The sequence below is a fragment of the Eucalyptus grandis genome, chromosome 2, assembly GCF_016545825.1.
Source record: "Eucalyptus grandis isolate ANBG69807.140 chromosome 2, ASM1654582v1, whole genome shotgun sequence".
In the NCBI taxonomy this organism is placed as follows: domain Eukaryota; kingdom Viridiplantae; phylum Streptophyta; class Magnoliopsida; order Myrtales; family Myrtaceae; genus Eucalyptus; species Eucalyptus grandis.
The window spans coordinates 41,785,842-41,802,729 of record NC_052613.1 but is presented as its reverse complement, the minus strand read 5'-3'; the positions used below and the strand labels follow the sequence as shown (position 1 = coordinate 41,802,729).

Genomic DNA, 16,888 nt, shown 5'->3' with positions numbered 1-16,888 from the left:
CATTCTCATTTTCATGGCCCAGAGGTTGATTTTCTAAGCCAGGCCCAACCATCAGAGTCGGACATCTCACTAGACAGCTCTTCATACATTGTAGCAATTGAGTCGCGTTTCCGATCTATTTTGATTCGGTTCTCACCAAAACAGGAGTTATCTTAGTTCATGGGACAGTGCGATTGGCTTGCTACATAAAGAAAATATGTATTGTGAAGTCATTTCGCAGAAAAAAATCGTTGAGTAGACTGATAAAAAATTATCTTATCAAGGTAAAAATTACCTAGCTCTTCTTCAAACAGGAGTCAAATATTATATTTATCATGTACTTATTTATTCATGTCGATGCTACTTCTTTGCATATAATGTACGTCAAGAGCTGTTTGCTATGGCATGGTTTAGGTTGCTTTATTATAATTATTATTGTTATTATTATTAACTAGTTTTTTTCTCTTTGCTGTATATGCTTATCTCCACCACTTTCATTGTCCTTCAAAGTGATCTTCCCTGATGATTTAGAACATTGATTCAGAGCCGTGATCGTCCGAAAAAGAGAGCAATATCGGACTAATACTCCCTTGCTGAGATTACATGTAGGCTTCCAAAATTTTAGGAAGTTGTTGACACCCAAAAATACCCCGACGGGCACGTGCTTCTCACAATGAACGGAAAGCTCTAAAGCTGCCATCGCAACCATATATGGGCCATAACCCACATTAGCCCAGCCCATAAATATCCATACAAGAAAAGATAATTGAGGATTTTAAGAAATTTTGGACTGAATTTCGATAGATAAAGACATGTGTCGATACGAATATCGCCTTATGTTAGTCTTGATATCCCGCCATTGTATAATTGAGGATTTTGAGTACCTAAAAAAAGTTTACTTTTTGAGGATCGAAATACTTGCTTGTAACGCGTAAGGCACGGAAAAGGCAGGGATGACGGTGATTTTTTTGTTTGAATTCCACAAATGAAGGCTACGAGTCAACAAAAGGCAAATTGTATAGTTGAGCTCTTTTTTTTTTCAGCCAACTTAGAGCACGAGACTGTATATAAGCACTTCCAAGCTTTATTCTCTCCTCACCAAATCAACTTGCACGTTCAATTTCGAGAGTTGAACGATGAAGTACCTTGTGGCACTCTTCCTAGCTCTTCCAATTGTCATAAGCATTTCTCTCTTTTCATCTCCATCAAGTGCCATTTCCTCCCCGTCCATCGGAGGATGTCAGCCCTCGGGTAATATGCACTGCCACGGCAAGTCCTACCCAAAATATCGTTGCTCGCCCCCGGTAATGTCTTCAACTCGAGCAACCTTGACGAACAATGATTTCAGCAAAGGCGGTGATGGTGGGGGCCCGTCGGAGTGCGACAACAGTTACCACGAAAACTCGGAGCTGATTGTTGCGCTGTCGACCGGGTGGTGTGCCGACGGGTCTCGATGCGGGGATAGAATCAGGATAACATCTACGAAGACCGGGAGGAGTGTAACTGCCAAGGTGGTCGATGAGTGCGACTCTATGAACGGGTGCAATGGCGAACATGCTGATCGGCCGCCGTGTAGGAACGACATTGTCGACGCTTCAAATGCGGTTTGGCATGCTTTGGGTGCATTTGGTTCAACTTTTGGAAAAAGCCTTTGAGGTAATGCAAAGACCTTTAGCCTAAAGAGATTTGGTAAAATGCAAAGACCGTTTGGTAAAGCGTAATTCAAAAATGCCTTGGAAAGTGGCTTTGGGGAAATGTTGTTTGGTAAACATATATTTGAAAAGTCATTTACTATGACCAATTTAAGTTTTTTTTTTTCATTTTTTTTAAATTGAAGAAAAAAACAATGGTTGTAACTTTTATATTTGCATGTTAAGAATAACATATTAAAGACATTAACAAATTTACAAACCAAAAAATACATTAAGGTAGATTTTTCGCAATTAAAAAAGAAAGTAATTTTATTATAATAAGCATGGCCACATATATTTTGAGGAAAAAAATGTTATCCTTAAATATTTCATGCACGTTGTCCAAAAAAAAAAAATATTTCATGCACATTCTTGGACGATTCCAAGTGATAGCAACCGCCAACATTCTCATGTCATCATCTAACAGGAAACGGATGCTCGAAAAATCACATTTATGCATTTATCGATGTGCAACAACATAAGTGTTTAACATACATCAACATATTAGTTTGAAAAATAAAAGCCACAATCTTTAGTAAAATTGACATGCATCAACCCATATGTCTTAGGAGCAATCCCTCATAAAAAAAAAGGCACCAATCAAGTAGAAACCAACATGTTTTAGCAATGGTCACTATACAATAGTGTTACTCAGTACAACCACATTTAATGTTTGTCTCACTTTTTCTGTTTCGAGACTTCAACTTGCATATTGTTGTTCGTGTTCACCATATGCTCAATCCTTTCCACTTTCCAGCAACATATTGCGCAGAGACTTGAACTAGTGGTGAGTTGATACCTTGAAGAGCCATCCAAGCAATTTCCTTCTCCCATCTTTCTTTAATCCCACCAAGCAAAAGAATCTTTCCAATAACATTAGATCCAGTTAGACTAGTATCGAATCTAAAAATACAGCCTTATCATCATTTTCATATTGCATCGAGGCTCATAAATTTGCTGTAGGATGACTGCCTAAAAGGTATAGGTTAATATTCTCGGTGATATCTTACAGCTTGATGTGATAGCATTTTGATTGTAATGCCAAGGAATGGGTCTCGAACAACAACACCAGCATCATGAACGCAGGGAAGGGAACCAAATTTTGGTATTGAATGCATCTGCAGACCACTAGTTTTATCCCAAGAGATGTGGTACTTCAAGCACCAGCGTAAACAGGCCACGACCTCCACCCTAGATACTCCGAAAATCCTATTTAAAAATCAAACCATGGTCAGCAATGGAAAGAGAGCCGCACAAGAGAACAGGTAACATTTGAAATAACAGAGGAACTATCTGTCCTTTCAGCACTTTCCTCAACGAGTCCTCACTCGTGATCCTCCATGAGGAGGTCCTGCATATTAATAATAACCCCAAAGGCTGATGCATGCTCAACTACAAAAGCAATATGAAGATTGAGAATGGATGGAGATCCATGAAACATTGATTTTGATGAGGAAAATGTGAGGGCTTTGAGGATTTGGGAACGAGTCAATTACGACGTAAAAAAACAAAAATGCACACATTGATGTTAGAAAAAGTTGCACAGGAACGCAACATGCAAAAATTGTATTACTTTAATGACCTCAAAGACCTCTTCAACAAGCTTTCCAGCATCAATCTGAATAAAAGCCAATATAGATAAATAATTAAATGAAATAAGATCAGGCAAATAAATGTACAGGATTTCAACATATTTAGAGATTTCCTCACCATTCGACTTTTCCCTTAGAATTGTAATACTCAATAACTAAAAGGCTAGACTCTGAGAACACCTTAAACATTTTCTTTATTGTTTCTATATTGTCATCTTCTCTTCCCTTCAAAACTAGTAAGAAATAGTGGAAAAATATCAACAGCTCAATAAAAATGGTAGCACAGATCCTATTTAACTTCGAGGAAAGATCAAGATAACAACTTATTTCTACAGACAACATAAAATTAATAATAAGCTCATAAAGGAACTGAACTAATCGATTCAAATCAACGCACGTGAGCTGTGGTAAGCAATTCACAAGAAGCCACCCCAGCTCGAGCCAAACCATTCCACCATACTTTTCCTATACGGATCCCGCGAATGCTCCGACTCAAATACGCTCTAATCGGCAAGCTCGGTCCAGAATTTCCCCCAACTTTTTCAAGAATTTCAAAGCACACGAACCTAATCGAAAAGGAAAATGGGAAAACTTGGAATTTGGGTGGTGAGAGAGTCCAACTTGTGAGCAATCGAGAGATAGGGAACTCTTGTTGTAATTTGTGACTCCAACCCGATTGGCGACACACCAGAGAGAGAGAGAGGGGGTTCGGCCAGTCGTCGTTACACGCCAGGCGCGGTGATGCCGGGGTCCCGGGACCTCGACGAGCCTCACAGCAATAGATCTAGGCGATGATGCAACTGTCGACTAGGCGACGGCGACGACCATCGATCGTGGTGGCGGAGGTGACCGGGTGAGCAATGTCACTGGGCCGATCAACGTTCGTGCGGCGAATAACGAGAGGCGAGAGGGCTGTGTTTCGTTAGACAAGCGATCGAGTGAAGAGAGGCGAGGGAAGAGAGACGCAAGAAGAGAGGAGACGCGAGGTGAGGGAAGAGAGAGGTGAGGGATTAGGGTTTTGACATTAAAAAGGGGTAAATGTGGAATTATGGTTAACTAGTGAGGGTAAGATTGGAAATTCAAAAAATTTATTAACTGAGGTACTGTTGCATGCCGAGAATGCCAGAAAGCCAAAGCAGGGGGGAGGGAGCCTTGAGCTAAGGGCCTTTACAAGGCCTTACAAATGCTAGCATTTCCCAAATGGGCTCCCAAAAATAATTGCCAAACACACTTGCCTTCGCCCAAGGGGCTTTAGACGTCCAAAGGACTTTGCAAAGTTGTTCCCAAACGCAGTCTTTGGGGTTATAGAAGTGGGCGAAGAGGATATTACATGGTCCATGGCATAGAAATTCTAACGTTTTCCTTCCCCAGAGACGATCGAAAATAAGGATAAAAAAGATCTGAGGTTTGATAGTTGTTGACTGGTGTTCGGTAATATGTTTGAGGCTGTGCGTATTATGCAATATAATTAGTCAGGGCAGTAAAACTGTAAATGAAACTAGGGAAATGCTTGTACGAGAAACTGTAAATGAAACTAAGGAAATGCTTGTACGAGAAGATAATATGCAACGTTTTGAAAAGAATAAGTAGAAGTATTACTGTGCTTGTCTCTCGACTTTTTTCTCTTTTTGTGAAATTAGGTCTCTGAAGTATGTACTTTTTGTTTGAGTTGGTGATCTTTTCGTTAAAGTTAATGGAGATGTTGATGTGGTACTTACGACCTATGAAGAACTTATTTTAAAAAGTTCAGGGAAATTAAAATTTGAAAAATAAATAAAAATATGAAAAAAGAAGAAAGAATAAAAGCGAAGGAGGAGGAGAGATGTAGCTGCTATTGAGGCGGAGGCGGTGATGCTCATCGGCAAGGGGTTGACGTCTCTGGTCGTAGTCGGGTGAAGCTAATGTAGCCCTCACCGCCACCTCCGCTGCTAAAAGGAACATGAGGGTGTGGGGGGCCAAGTGAGTCACATGAGGTCATGACTCTCGCTAGTCTCGCCGCTTGCGGGCAATGTCCGCCATGACCTCACTACTATCGTCACTTTGGCGATGCGGGCTGTGGCCCTCGTTCAAATCTGTAGCGAGGGGAGTGACCCTCGCCCATTCTTGAAGGTCGGTGGCCCTCGCCACTGCCTGCACATTGAAGAAGATCGAAGAGGGCAGTGGTGCTCGACCATGAGGTGATGGACATCGTGAAGCTCGGGGACTCGGGAAGGCGCGTGTTTGTAGATAGCTTGTCGAAGAAGAAACCATTCGCTCAGTTTCAGGCAAAACTAAAAGGAGACTGCTCGACTTCTTCAATTTCGTGATTAATTTCTTTAAGGGAGATTGATTTCGTCTAATTTTGAGCAAAAATGATGCGTTTCTCCATGATGCAGCTCAAGAAAGAAGCGCATGTGCGAGAACAGCATGCGATGGTCAAACGAGGAGAAATGCATTGCACGAAGCACGTTCCATGAAGAGAAACAGCACACGATTATACGCCAGCTTTTGCCCAAAGGACCTTTAGATAAAGGTCAAGCAAACATAGTGTAAACATCAATAGCATTCCTCTTCTTGTTGGGTAAATAAGTTTTGCGGAAACACTACAAGATTAAGATCATGGAGATGGTTCCAAAATAAGCATGCGCGCTCATTACGAAAAAGGATCAACCGTAAGAGTTTCCCTAATATGAACTACATTAATTGATATTGTAATTTATCGTTTTACGGGATTGGTCTAAGGTGAGATATTGATTTCTTAATTAGTCTAATATGAGCCTGGCTAGTATGGGCTGAGTTGAGCCTAGCCCGTAATAAGAGGGCATGATTGGAAACTCTATAAATAGTGTTCAAGTCTCTCATCTAACCCTAATTTTCTCACAAGTATCCTCACATAAGAAGCGTTAACGTAGCGCTAAAGGATGAGGGGGCTGTCTCATTGAGCCAGTGATACAGAGAGCAATAGGAAAGAATGACTTACGCGTGGATATCGCTTTTTGCTTTTGCATCAAGAATGATGAATCCCAAAACAGATGCATTAACATTTCTACTCGATCATCTATGCTCTTATTCTGGTTATGGAGATCTTCAGATTGCACGTTTTGCATCCTACATGTGGTATTAAAGCAACTATAATCTAGAACTTGAAAGTATAGAATTTTTGCTTTAATTTTGAGATTTTCATGTTTTTTTGTTCAATAAAAATTAAATTAAATTACAAATTTTGACTAGGCTCGTTGAGACGAGCAAGACCGTGGGCGGTGCGTTGCCGAGGGAGGCCCCACGCGCTGCTAGGGTGTCAAGCACACGTCTCACACACGGCCACCCGTCCTCCATGCTCCCACTCGCGGAGGCTGACGTCAGTGACTGACCCGACCCGTGACCCGTTGACCCTGACCCAACCTAGTCAACCGTGGATTGGATCGGACAGTCGAGCCGCGAACCGATTCGGACCGCTATCAGTTGAACTGGATTTGTTGGATTAATTCGTCTACGAGTGAACCCCAAGCGCCACGCACTTAGGCAGCGCGTGCAGGCGCGTGGCTGGCGGATTAGATTCGTATGATCATCCTCTATGTTGTGGTGTATTTATTTTACATGTTTGATGATTTTATAGATGTGAAAATACATACATAACCTTAAATACGTGTATTTTTAGTGTATTTTTACACATTTTTCTTGTATTTTTCTTGTATTTTTCTGTGATTTTGGAAATACTGATGTTAGGTTACTAGTATGTTATCACATAAATATTATAAAAGTGTTATTCATTAATAATATGCAATAAATTTTAATTTTTATTAATAAATAAAGCAATGTAATTAGCATGATATGTGATTTTAGTGATTTACTGCCCCTATCCTAAAGTTAAAATCATATGTATATAGTCTATGTGAGAAGTAAAGCTTATATCCCTGATATGAGAGAGTTTCAAGGATTCAATTGAGTTGTGATCGCCAAAGTGGTGCACTTGATTAGATTTGAGAAATATCGGTCTCGTATAATAATTGGGATGTCTATTGGTCTAATGCGTAGTCATACTCCCAAATGAGGTAATTATGTATTAGTTCATGGAGGGATACATGATGGTGTGATAGAGGAGTAACTGATTCTAGTGGTTCATATGCCCAAAGGTAATGAATTCACGAAGGTTAGAATATATTCTCATAACCGTTATCATGCGGGGAGTGTACAATTGCATGTCATGCATTATACCCAAAGGTGATTATATGATTTTGCATGTAACTCTCTAGATGTGTACTTGTATGTCAAGTTACATAGTACTCACATGATACTAATTATATACATTACTTGTTTTTCAGTCACATTTTTGTAATTAATAACTCAACTATTATTGAGGTTTTTACTAGTTCAAATTTTAAGTAGTGGAAATAGGATTTTTAATTTGAGAAAAGAGCAATAGAATTTGCTTACTGTTAATGAAGCTTTTTATTTAGGAATATTTGAAAAGTGGTTTACTAACTGACCACACTGCTAAAAGATGATGGAAGTATGTCTTATCTAATTCCTAAATTAGGATACATCTGCAAGGACTTTTTAATATAATGATATATATACGTCTCGTATACAGTTGAAAAGATTGTTTCCAAAAGTTTTCTGTCTAAGGAATAATCTCACACATGTATAAAGAAAGAGTAAAAAAGTTGACAATGTTGATATTATGTCTACTCTTAACGGTTATCTAAAGACTTCTATAGATTATTGTAGAAGTAAAATATATGCAGAAATTTTATTTTAACAAAGTCATTGATGACTATTCTTCTGTACATAATTAAGTTAGAATTAGTCTTAAAGGTTGTCAGGCTTAATAGTGACAATGAATATTTTGGTAAGTATGACAATGCGGAATAGCTTAAAAGGTCATTTGTCAAATACTTGGTAAATTCTAGAGTGATAATTTAATTACTATGCCTAAAAATTCAGACAAAATGATTTTGCCGAAAGGCATAATTGCACCATAATCAACATGATGACGAATAAGACTAATTTATCCAATCTTTTGTGGGTTGATATTTTGAAAGCAACTCTTTTCACATACAAAAAGGTGTTTCTTACCAAAATTGTTTCCTAAACTTCTTTAGAGTTATGGACTAGACGTAAATTTTAACTCGAACCATATTAAAATTTAGAGGTGTCATATAGATAGTAAAGTTCCTAGAGTTTGATGTAGTTGTAAAGAATAGCTGCTCTCAGAGTATTAAGAATAATAGTACGATGGATATCATTGTGTCTTTGTCTTTATCTATACAGACAATTGTGGAATCTCTTGTACCATAGACTAAATTTGTTGAGGTTCACGGTACTATTCTTGATATAATTTATGATGAAATTTCTCAAATCTCTCAAGTGCATAATGAAGTTGTTGTAGTTTTACTCAGGAGATCCGTTAGGGAAAGACGATCAATTATACCATAAGATTATATAGTTTATTTGTAAGAGCATGACTACAATATCCACTACATGGTTGATTTGGTAATTTATATAAATGTTGTTTCTTATCATCAATCAAGTATATAATTAGATGCTATAAAAATGATATGCAATCCATGAAATATTATAGTGTTTGGAAACTTATGGCCTACATGGTAACATTTCTATTCCTCCCGATTTTTGTTCTTTTGTTCCCCGGAACAAAAAAAAAAAAAAAAACATAAATCCGTTTGGTAACGCCAACTTGTTTTTCTATTCCCGAATAGAAAAGTAGCTCGAGAATAGATTTGGAGTAGAAAAAAATAGCTTCTTTTCCCGGAAACAATTTCTAAAAAATAAGCCAATTTTTTTTTCTTTTTGTTCCTCTCTCTTCTTGCGGCCACCTTCAACTACACCGGAGCCACCGCCGACCGCCGCCCGCCGCCCGCCGTCACTAGCCACCGCCACCAGCTGCCGCCGCTGTCGCCGGCCACCCGCGGTACCATCGACCGTCGACGCCATCACCAACCGTCGCCGACCGCTAACCACCAAGCAACAGTGGCTGGCGATCGGCAATCCGTGAGCAAGAATAAAAAATAAATAAATACAAAAAAAAAAAATGTTTCGTATCAAACGGATTTATATTTTTTTCTATTTCAAGTAAAAAATTTTATAGTTACCAAGCACCTTATTTTACTCATAAATTTTTCCTCGGAGAAGAAATAGAAAAGAACTATTTCTGAAAAGAAATTGTTCCTCAGCCAAAAGCGTTACCATGCGCACCCTTCCGACTTGCCTAAAGATCACAAGTTCATTAGTTGCAAATAGGTGTACAAAACTTAAAAGATTTCAGAGAAAATTTGTGGAGTTTAAAGTTAAACTAGTATCTAAAGTTTTCACTCTGAAAGAGGAGTGGACAAAGTGAAGAAATATATATGTTTTTAAAAATTCTTTCAAAGTGAACATGTCATTAATAGCTCATATTTTGATATAAAGTTACACCAAATAGATACTATCTTTTCAAATGGACATGTTGATAACAAAATATATATAGTGCAACCCGGAGGATTTTGCAGCAGATATTTCGAGTAAGCTTGTGTGTAGGCTGAAAAGTCTTATTTATAGTTTTAAGCAAGTTTTCAAATAATATTATTAAAGTTTTATAGTGTTATTATTTTGTTCAATTGGGAACAAAGTAATTCAATATATATATATATATATATATATACACATACTACAAGGTCAATGGGAGGAAAATTATTTTTCTCATACTTTATATATGTGATATTTTGCTTACGAGTAGTGACATTGATGCATCTTTTATCCTTTGTACTAAGATTCGTAAGGATTATTCTCGTAATATATATAGGATATATCTTAGAGGATATTTGTTGGAAATTTTCAATATACATCACTACAAGCTAGGAATTGCTCATATCATTAAGGGTGATAGATCGAATCTATTATATTGTTCTTATTTAGATATTGAGAAAATCTAGTTAAATGGTGTATCTTGTGTCAGTGCACTTAAAAGTATAATATATGCTCAAATTTGCACTAGACTAAATATCGTCTTTGCAACAAGCTTTTTAGACAGATATCAATCAAATCTAGGACGCGATCACTGGGTTGCTATCGAAAAAATTTTAAGGTACTTAAATAGGACAAGAGATTATATTCTGATTTACAAACATGTTCAATTCTTACAACTAGTAGAGTATACAAATGTAAACTTTGCTAGCTGTTAGGATGACATGATATCAAAAACAAAATACATATCTATATTAGTAGGAAGTGCAGTAAAAAAAGTTCTATGTCATTTTCTATTATGTAAGAAGAGTTAGTAACATTCTTTTAGGCTGTTATTTGGGCTATCAGGCTCCAGAACCTCATTAAGAAGTTGATTGCTTTTAACTTTATAGATTGACTCATACGGTTGTATTAAGACAATAAATTTGTAGTATTTTTATTAACAATAAATGTCTCATGGGTCTAAATATATGGCGGTCAAATTTTTTGCCATAAAGAAACGGTATTGAGATGTGACGTTATAATATAATATACTTTCATAAATGATATAGTTGTAGATCCACTAACTAAAGGACTTCGTTCTTCTGTTCTTGAACGACATGTCATTAATATGAGCTTAAGAGCATCATGAGATACTGCTATTTAGTGGAAGTTATTTTAGCTTTACTCTAATAAAATTTACCTCTATGTTCGTTACACTTAGTAACAGTTTGATATATATCAACTTTTGCATTCAATAAAATATTTTTGAATGCGTTGTTATTATATTGAATACATATTGATAAAAGTCTTAAGGTATTGTATAAATTTTGAGTGAAGGCTAGGAGCATCTGGTTATTAATCTTGTGCATATGTCTTGTTATATATAAATAAATGTTAACAGTAAATACAAGACTTATGTGGCTTCATTGGAATCATAAAAATATTTTCGAGTGGCACAAGTTTTTTGTGACACTTAAGGTAAGAGAATGGTGACTGATAAATGTGATCTCTTTATGAGAAATGTTATTCATTTGCTACACTACCATATTGAATCAATATCGATAAAGTCGAAAACATTTGTGACCATGGAAAGCTCTGTGTATATACATGCAGTTACCGGCATGATTTGGTGTTTGAGACTTTATAAGATGGAATTGACTATTAAGAATTATCTCTAGACCAATGTGCGCACATACAGTTCAATTTCAATTAATATAGTTCAAGTTAAAGAATGTAAGAGTTTTCCTAATGTGGACTACATTAATTGATATTGTAATTTATCGTTTTACGGGGTTGGTCTAAGGTGAGATAGAAGATTTCTTAATTAGTCTAATATGGACCTGACTAATGTATGCCAAGTTGAGCCTAACTCATAATGAAAGGGCATGGTTGGAAACTCTATAAATAGTGCTCAGATCTCTCATTTAATCCTAATTTTCTCACAAGTATCCTCATATAAGAAGTGTTAACCTAGCGCTAAAGGATGATGGTGCCGTCTCATTAAGCTAGTGATATAGAGGATAATAGAGGAGAATGACTTGTGCATGGATTATCGCTTTTCGCTTCCGCATCAAGAACGATGGATCCCAAAACAGGTGCATTAACTTTTCTACTCAATCATCTATGCTCTTTTTATAGTTATGGAGATTTTTGGATTGCATGTTTTGCTTCCTACATCATAATCATAAATTGTTACTAATGGATTGACAATGTACAAGATAATCACTTCATCTTTCTAAATGCACGCTTTCCATAACCATGCGACACCAATTATTGAAATTAAATCTTTTTTTTTTTTTGTAGCCCAGGGAACCCCGTAAGCCGACCGCCGACGAGCAAACCCTAGGAGAGCGACTACAGGATCCACCACCACAGTACTCCAGGTAAGCATCCCTGACGACGCCTCTGGGATTCGAACTCCTCCCTTTCGTGAGGGGGAGAGAGTCCAAGCCAGTTGTGCCGCTGCGGGCAGTGGTAAATTAAATCGTTGATATCAATGGAGATTCTCATTGGTTTTACCACCATATACGGCACGTCCTATTGGTTGGTTCCAAGAATCTGTTTTCTATCTTGTTTCGAACCCCTTTTTGTTAGATTTTTTTGTTTTGGAGCTCTAAATAAGACAAATGCCGATGGCATTTTGGCTCCGTTCGTTCCGCGAAAAATAATTTCTAAGAAAATATTTTTCGAATTTTCCGACGTTTGTTTCACGGAAAATGTTTTCCATGAAAGGAAAAAAGTCTTATAAATTAAAGGAAAATGTATTCCACTTTTGAAAAGTGGAAAACATTTTCCTCACTTGATCTCTCTCATCTCACACCTTTACAAATCCTCACTTCCTCCTCCCCTTTCTTTTTCTTCTTTTCTTTTTTTGTTTGAACTATTTTTTTAATTTTCTTTTAATTTTCTAATTCTAATTATTTTTAATTTCCTTTTCTTTTTTTCTTTTTTTTTCTTTTCTTTGTTTCCCATCTTCTTCTTTCTTGGATAGTCGCTGGCCATTGCCAAGCAAACCTCAAGCTTGTCAATCTTAAGCTTGTGCTCTACACTCTTGCTTATCATTTTCTTTATTTATTCTACCCCGCAATTGTCGATTGCTCAAGCAAAGAGCTCTACATGCTTTACTTCTTTTTTCTTTTGTTTATTAAAACACAAAAGACGCAGGGGAGAATAAGCCACTCAACTGGAAGATTCTCATGATGGTTGTGCATGCTTTACTTCTTTTCTCTTTTGCTTATTTTTAAAATCCATACGAACATGTTTTAGAGTAGATGATCGTTTGCGACAATGAGGGAACAAAGATATGAAGTAAGTTTGTCTGGTAAAGGCAAGTTTATATTTAATGGATTTATAGGTTAGTAAATGATGCATGCCTAAGTGATGAAGTCTTAGAAAATATTTTCTTTACCGAATACTATAAAATATCTTCCGAAACATTTTCAGATTTTAGTCGAACATCAGAAAATATTGTCATTTTCTGGAAAATGACTTCTGGAAAAAATATTTTCTAGAAATGGCCAATTTTCTGCGAAACGAACTGCCCTTTGTGAACAACCAGCACACACCCAAATTTGAATCTGCCTACATCGAGGGAATCTAGGTGGGGTTCTTGTTCTCTTTCAATACAATATTTTTGATGAATCTGTCCACGGGGCATGAATATGAAGGTCGAACTTCGACACTAACGTGGCTTTCGTTCTAAATATTGATTTTAACACTAAGGGTCCGTTCGTTTCGCAAAAAATGATTTCCGGGAAAACATTTTTCGGATTTTCTAGCATTCGTTTCACGGAAAATGAACTAGTTTAGGAAAATGTTTTCAATCATTGGAAAAAAAACAACCTTTAAAAGTGAGGAAAACGTTTTCATAACTTCTTCCATCTTGCTTCTTTTTACCAATATATTTTCGTTTGATCTTTATGCTTTCTTTTTCTTTTCTTTTTTAAAATCGAGTTTTTATTTTTTTTTCCTTTTCTTTTTTCTTTTCTTTCTTTCCTTTTCATCTTCTTCTTTGGCGGCGGCCAGCGACCGACCACGGCAGTGTCTGGCAATTGGCCGCAAGCCGGCTTGAGCCTCACCCCAGGCCAGCGAGGCTCTGCCTAGCCTGATCTGGCGAAGTCGAGATCGGGCCTCGCCAGATCGAGCGAGGCGGAGCTCGCCACTGGGGGCGGAGCTCGCGGCTCGCCAAATCCGGCGAGCTAGGAGGGGCTCGAGCCTTGCCGGAGCTCGCCCGAGGTTCACCGGGATCTAGTGAGCGACGAGCTAACGGCTCACCCAGCCCGGCGAAGCTTGCGGCGAGCTCGGGCGAGATCGGCTAAGCCTCGAGCTCATCGGATTTGGCCACTGGGTCTTGGTCGGCCGTCGGGCACTGGTCATCATCGGGCAAGAAGGAGGTGACGGCGGCGGAAGGAGGAGGAAGGAGGTAGTGGTGGAGGAAGGAGGAGGAATGAGGAAGGAAAAAAATAATAAATTTTTCGATTTTTAAAAATACAAATAATTAAAAATTCATTTAAAAATATAAAAAATAAAAATAATTGTTTGGTCAATTAAAAATATTATAATTCAATTTTTGATAATTTTTCCCAAACAATTAAATTAACTAATGAATGGTGGAAAATATTTTCCACTCAAAATTTAAGTTTTGGCTGAACACTGGAAAATAGAGTCATTTTCTTGGAAAATGACTTTCAGGAAAATGTTTTCCGGAAACATGATATTTTCCACAAAACGAATGGAGCCTAAGCCTTAGCAATTATCTTAAAAGAGATAGGACCCTTTTCCTATAAGGCGTTAAAAAAGAAAATATTCCATTTGCTTTTAGAATATAAATCACAAACCCTAATCCTTATGTCAGTCTTAACATCTCGTCATTGCACACATCACGATTTTGCTCGATTTCGGAGTAGTTGCTCATAATGCGCAAGGCATGGGAATGAAGACTACGAGCCAATCTTTGTTTAAATTCCACAAATGGAAACCGAGTCATCACGCGTTTTTTTTTTTTTTTTTTTTTGGTCAGTTCTAAACCATTCCTATTTTAACTCTTGCTCTCAGACTTTTGCCCTACCTCCTTGTAGGGCGTGGGAGTCGAAACCCACTCCTGAAATTAATTCGTCTCCCCAACCCCTGAGAAGGTGGGGATTCGAACCTCCCACCTCCCCCTTCCAAGTTGGAAAGGTGGCCACTGGAGTAAACCTCAGTGGTTCATCACGCACTTGAAACAAATGAAATTGTGCAGTGCATTTATTTATTTGAAAACTAAAGGCAAGTTGAATGATTAAATCTCTTTTTTTACAGCCAACTTGGAGTGGAAATTGAGTCATCACGCGCTTGAAACAAATGAAATCGTGCAGTGCGTGCAGTGCGTTTATTTATTTGAAAACTAAAGGCAAGTTGAATGATTAACTCTCTCTTTTTTTCAGCCAACTTGGAGCATGAGAAACCCCATATAAGCAGCTCCTATCTGTCTTCTCTCCTCACCAAATCAACTTGAGCGTTCAATTTCGATAGTTGAACAATGAAGTACCTTGTGGCCCTCCTTCTAGCTCTTCCAATTGTCATAAGCATCGCTCTCTTTTCATCTCCTTCACATGCCATCTCCTCATGCAATGGCCCTTGTCATACCCTAGATGATTGCACCGGACAATTAATATGTGTCAACGGAAGGTGCCACGATGACCCCGACGTAGGCACGCATACATGTCCCAGTACTCCATCACCGTCTGGTGGAGGATGTCAACCGTCGGGTACTATGAACTGCCATGGCAAGTCCTTCCCTAGATACCGTTGCTCGCCCCCAGCAACGTCTTCTACTCGAGCGACCTTGACGAACAATGATTTTAGCGAAGGCGGCGATGGTGGGGGCCCATCGGAGTGTGACGATGGCTACCACAAAAACTCAGAATTGATCGTTGCACTATCGACCGGGTGGTATGCTGGTGGGTCTCGGTGTGGGAGTAGGATCAGAATTACATCCACAAAGACTGGGAGGAGTGCGATAGCCAAGGTGGTTGACGAGTGTGACTCTATGAATGGGTGTGATGGTGAACACGCCTATCAGCCACCGTGTAAGAACAACATCGTCGACGGTTCAAATGCGGTGTGGCATGCTTTGGGTCTGGACATAGAAGTAGGTGAAGAGGATGTTACATGGTCCATGGCATAGGAATTCATGTGTTTTCCCTCCCCAGAGATGATCAAATTAAGGGTAAATAAGATCTCGGGGTTAATGGATGTTGACTGTGTGCTATATGTAGCTCATATATGCAAAATAACTTGCCAGGGCGACAAGACTTTAAGGAAATGCTTGGAAGAGAAGATAATATGCAGTCCGTTGAGACAATAATAATATTAATAAGACATAGTGGTATTACTGTGCTTGTACTTTTAAGACGTCATACTCTCTTGAGTTTACATATTTAAGGTAGAAGTACCGAAGATCCTCGAATTAGGGCAATGTTCAATCAAGTCTTTTAATTTTTTTATTCAATGAAATCTCTAAATTATGTACTTCTTTTGTTCAAGTTGGTGATGCTTCCGTTAAACGTATAAATGGAGATGCCGACATGGCCATTAAATACTGACGTGCTACATTGCGTGGCATCTTATATGGCAATTATAGTATAAGAAAATATTTTTTAAAGTTTAGAAAACATTAAAATTTGAAGAACAAATAAGAATCTGAAAAGAGAAAAAATAAAAACCAAGAAAAAGGGGAAGGAGGGACATGTAGCTGCTGTTGAGGCGGAGGTGGTATTGCCACCACCCTTGCATCGATAAGGGGCCGGCGCCCTGGCCGGACTCAAGCGAAGTTGATGTGGCCCTCGCCAGCACCTTCGCTACTGAAAAAAGCAACGCAATATTGTGTTGCGCAAGTGAGTCAAGCGAGGTCCCTACTCACTAGCCTCACCATTTGCCGGCGATGTTCACCATGACTTTGTTACTATCGCCACTCTAGCAATGAGGACCGTGACCCTTGCTCAAATCTGCGGCAAAGGAGGGTCCATGGCCCTTGCGGTGCCCGCACATTAAAGTAGCCGACGGGCATCGCAAAGCTCCGAAACTCTCGGAGGGGGAGGGGGAGGGGCGCATATTTGTGTACAATTTTTTGAAGAAGAATCCACAAATGAAGAGTTAAGAGGTGAGCAAAGAATTTATTTGTTTAGGGTAGTACAAAAAAAGTCCTCAATCTATTATATGGTACCA

The 16,888-nt window shown here is 38.4% G+C and overlaps 1 protein-coding gene and 1 long non-coding RNA gene across 2 annotated transcripts; one reads left to right on the top strand and one right to left on the bottom strand.

Moving 5' to 3' along the window:
* Positions 1–2,177: 2,177 nt before the first annotated feature.
* Positions 2,178–4,076, bottom strand: LOC104414119. The gene is made up of 3 exons (XR_005548352.1): positions 3,884–4,076; positions 2,681–2,879; positions 2,178–2,533 (listed from the first exon to the last, which is right to left on the bottom strand). It is a non-coding gene; the product is annotated as an uncharacterized LOC104414119 (long non-coding RNA).
* An 11,091-nt stretch (positions 4,077–15,167) lies between these two features.
* On the top strand, positions 15,168–16,073 carry LOC104432894 (kiwellin). The gene has a single exon (XM_010045479.3). It carries the CDS (start codon positions 15,201–15,203, stop codon positions 15,846–15,848), a length of 648 nt encoding a protein of 215 aa, XP_010043781.2. The 5' UTR covers positions 15,168–15,200; the 3' UTR covers positions 15,849–16,073.
* The last annotated feature ends 815 nt before the right edge of the window (positions 16,074–16,888 follow it).

Coding starts and splice junctions, on each gene's coding strand:
- LOC104432894 (XM_010045479.3), top strand. CDS start 15,201: ATGAAGTACCTTGTGGCCCTCCTTCTAGCTCTTCCAATTGTCATAAGC.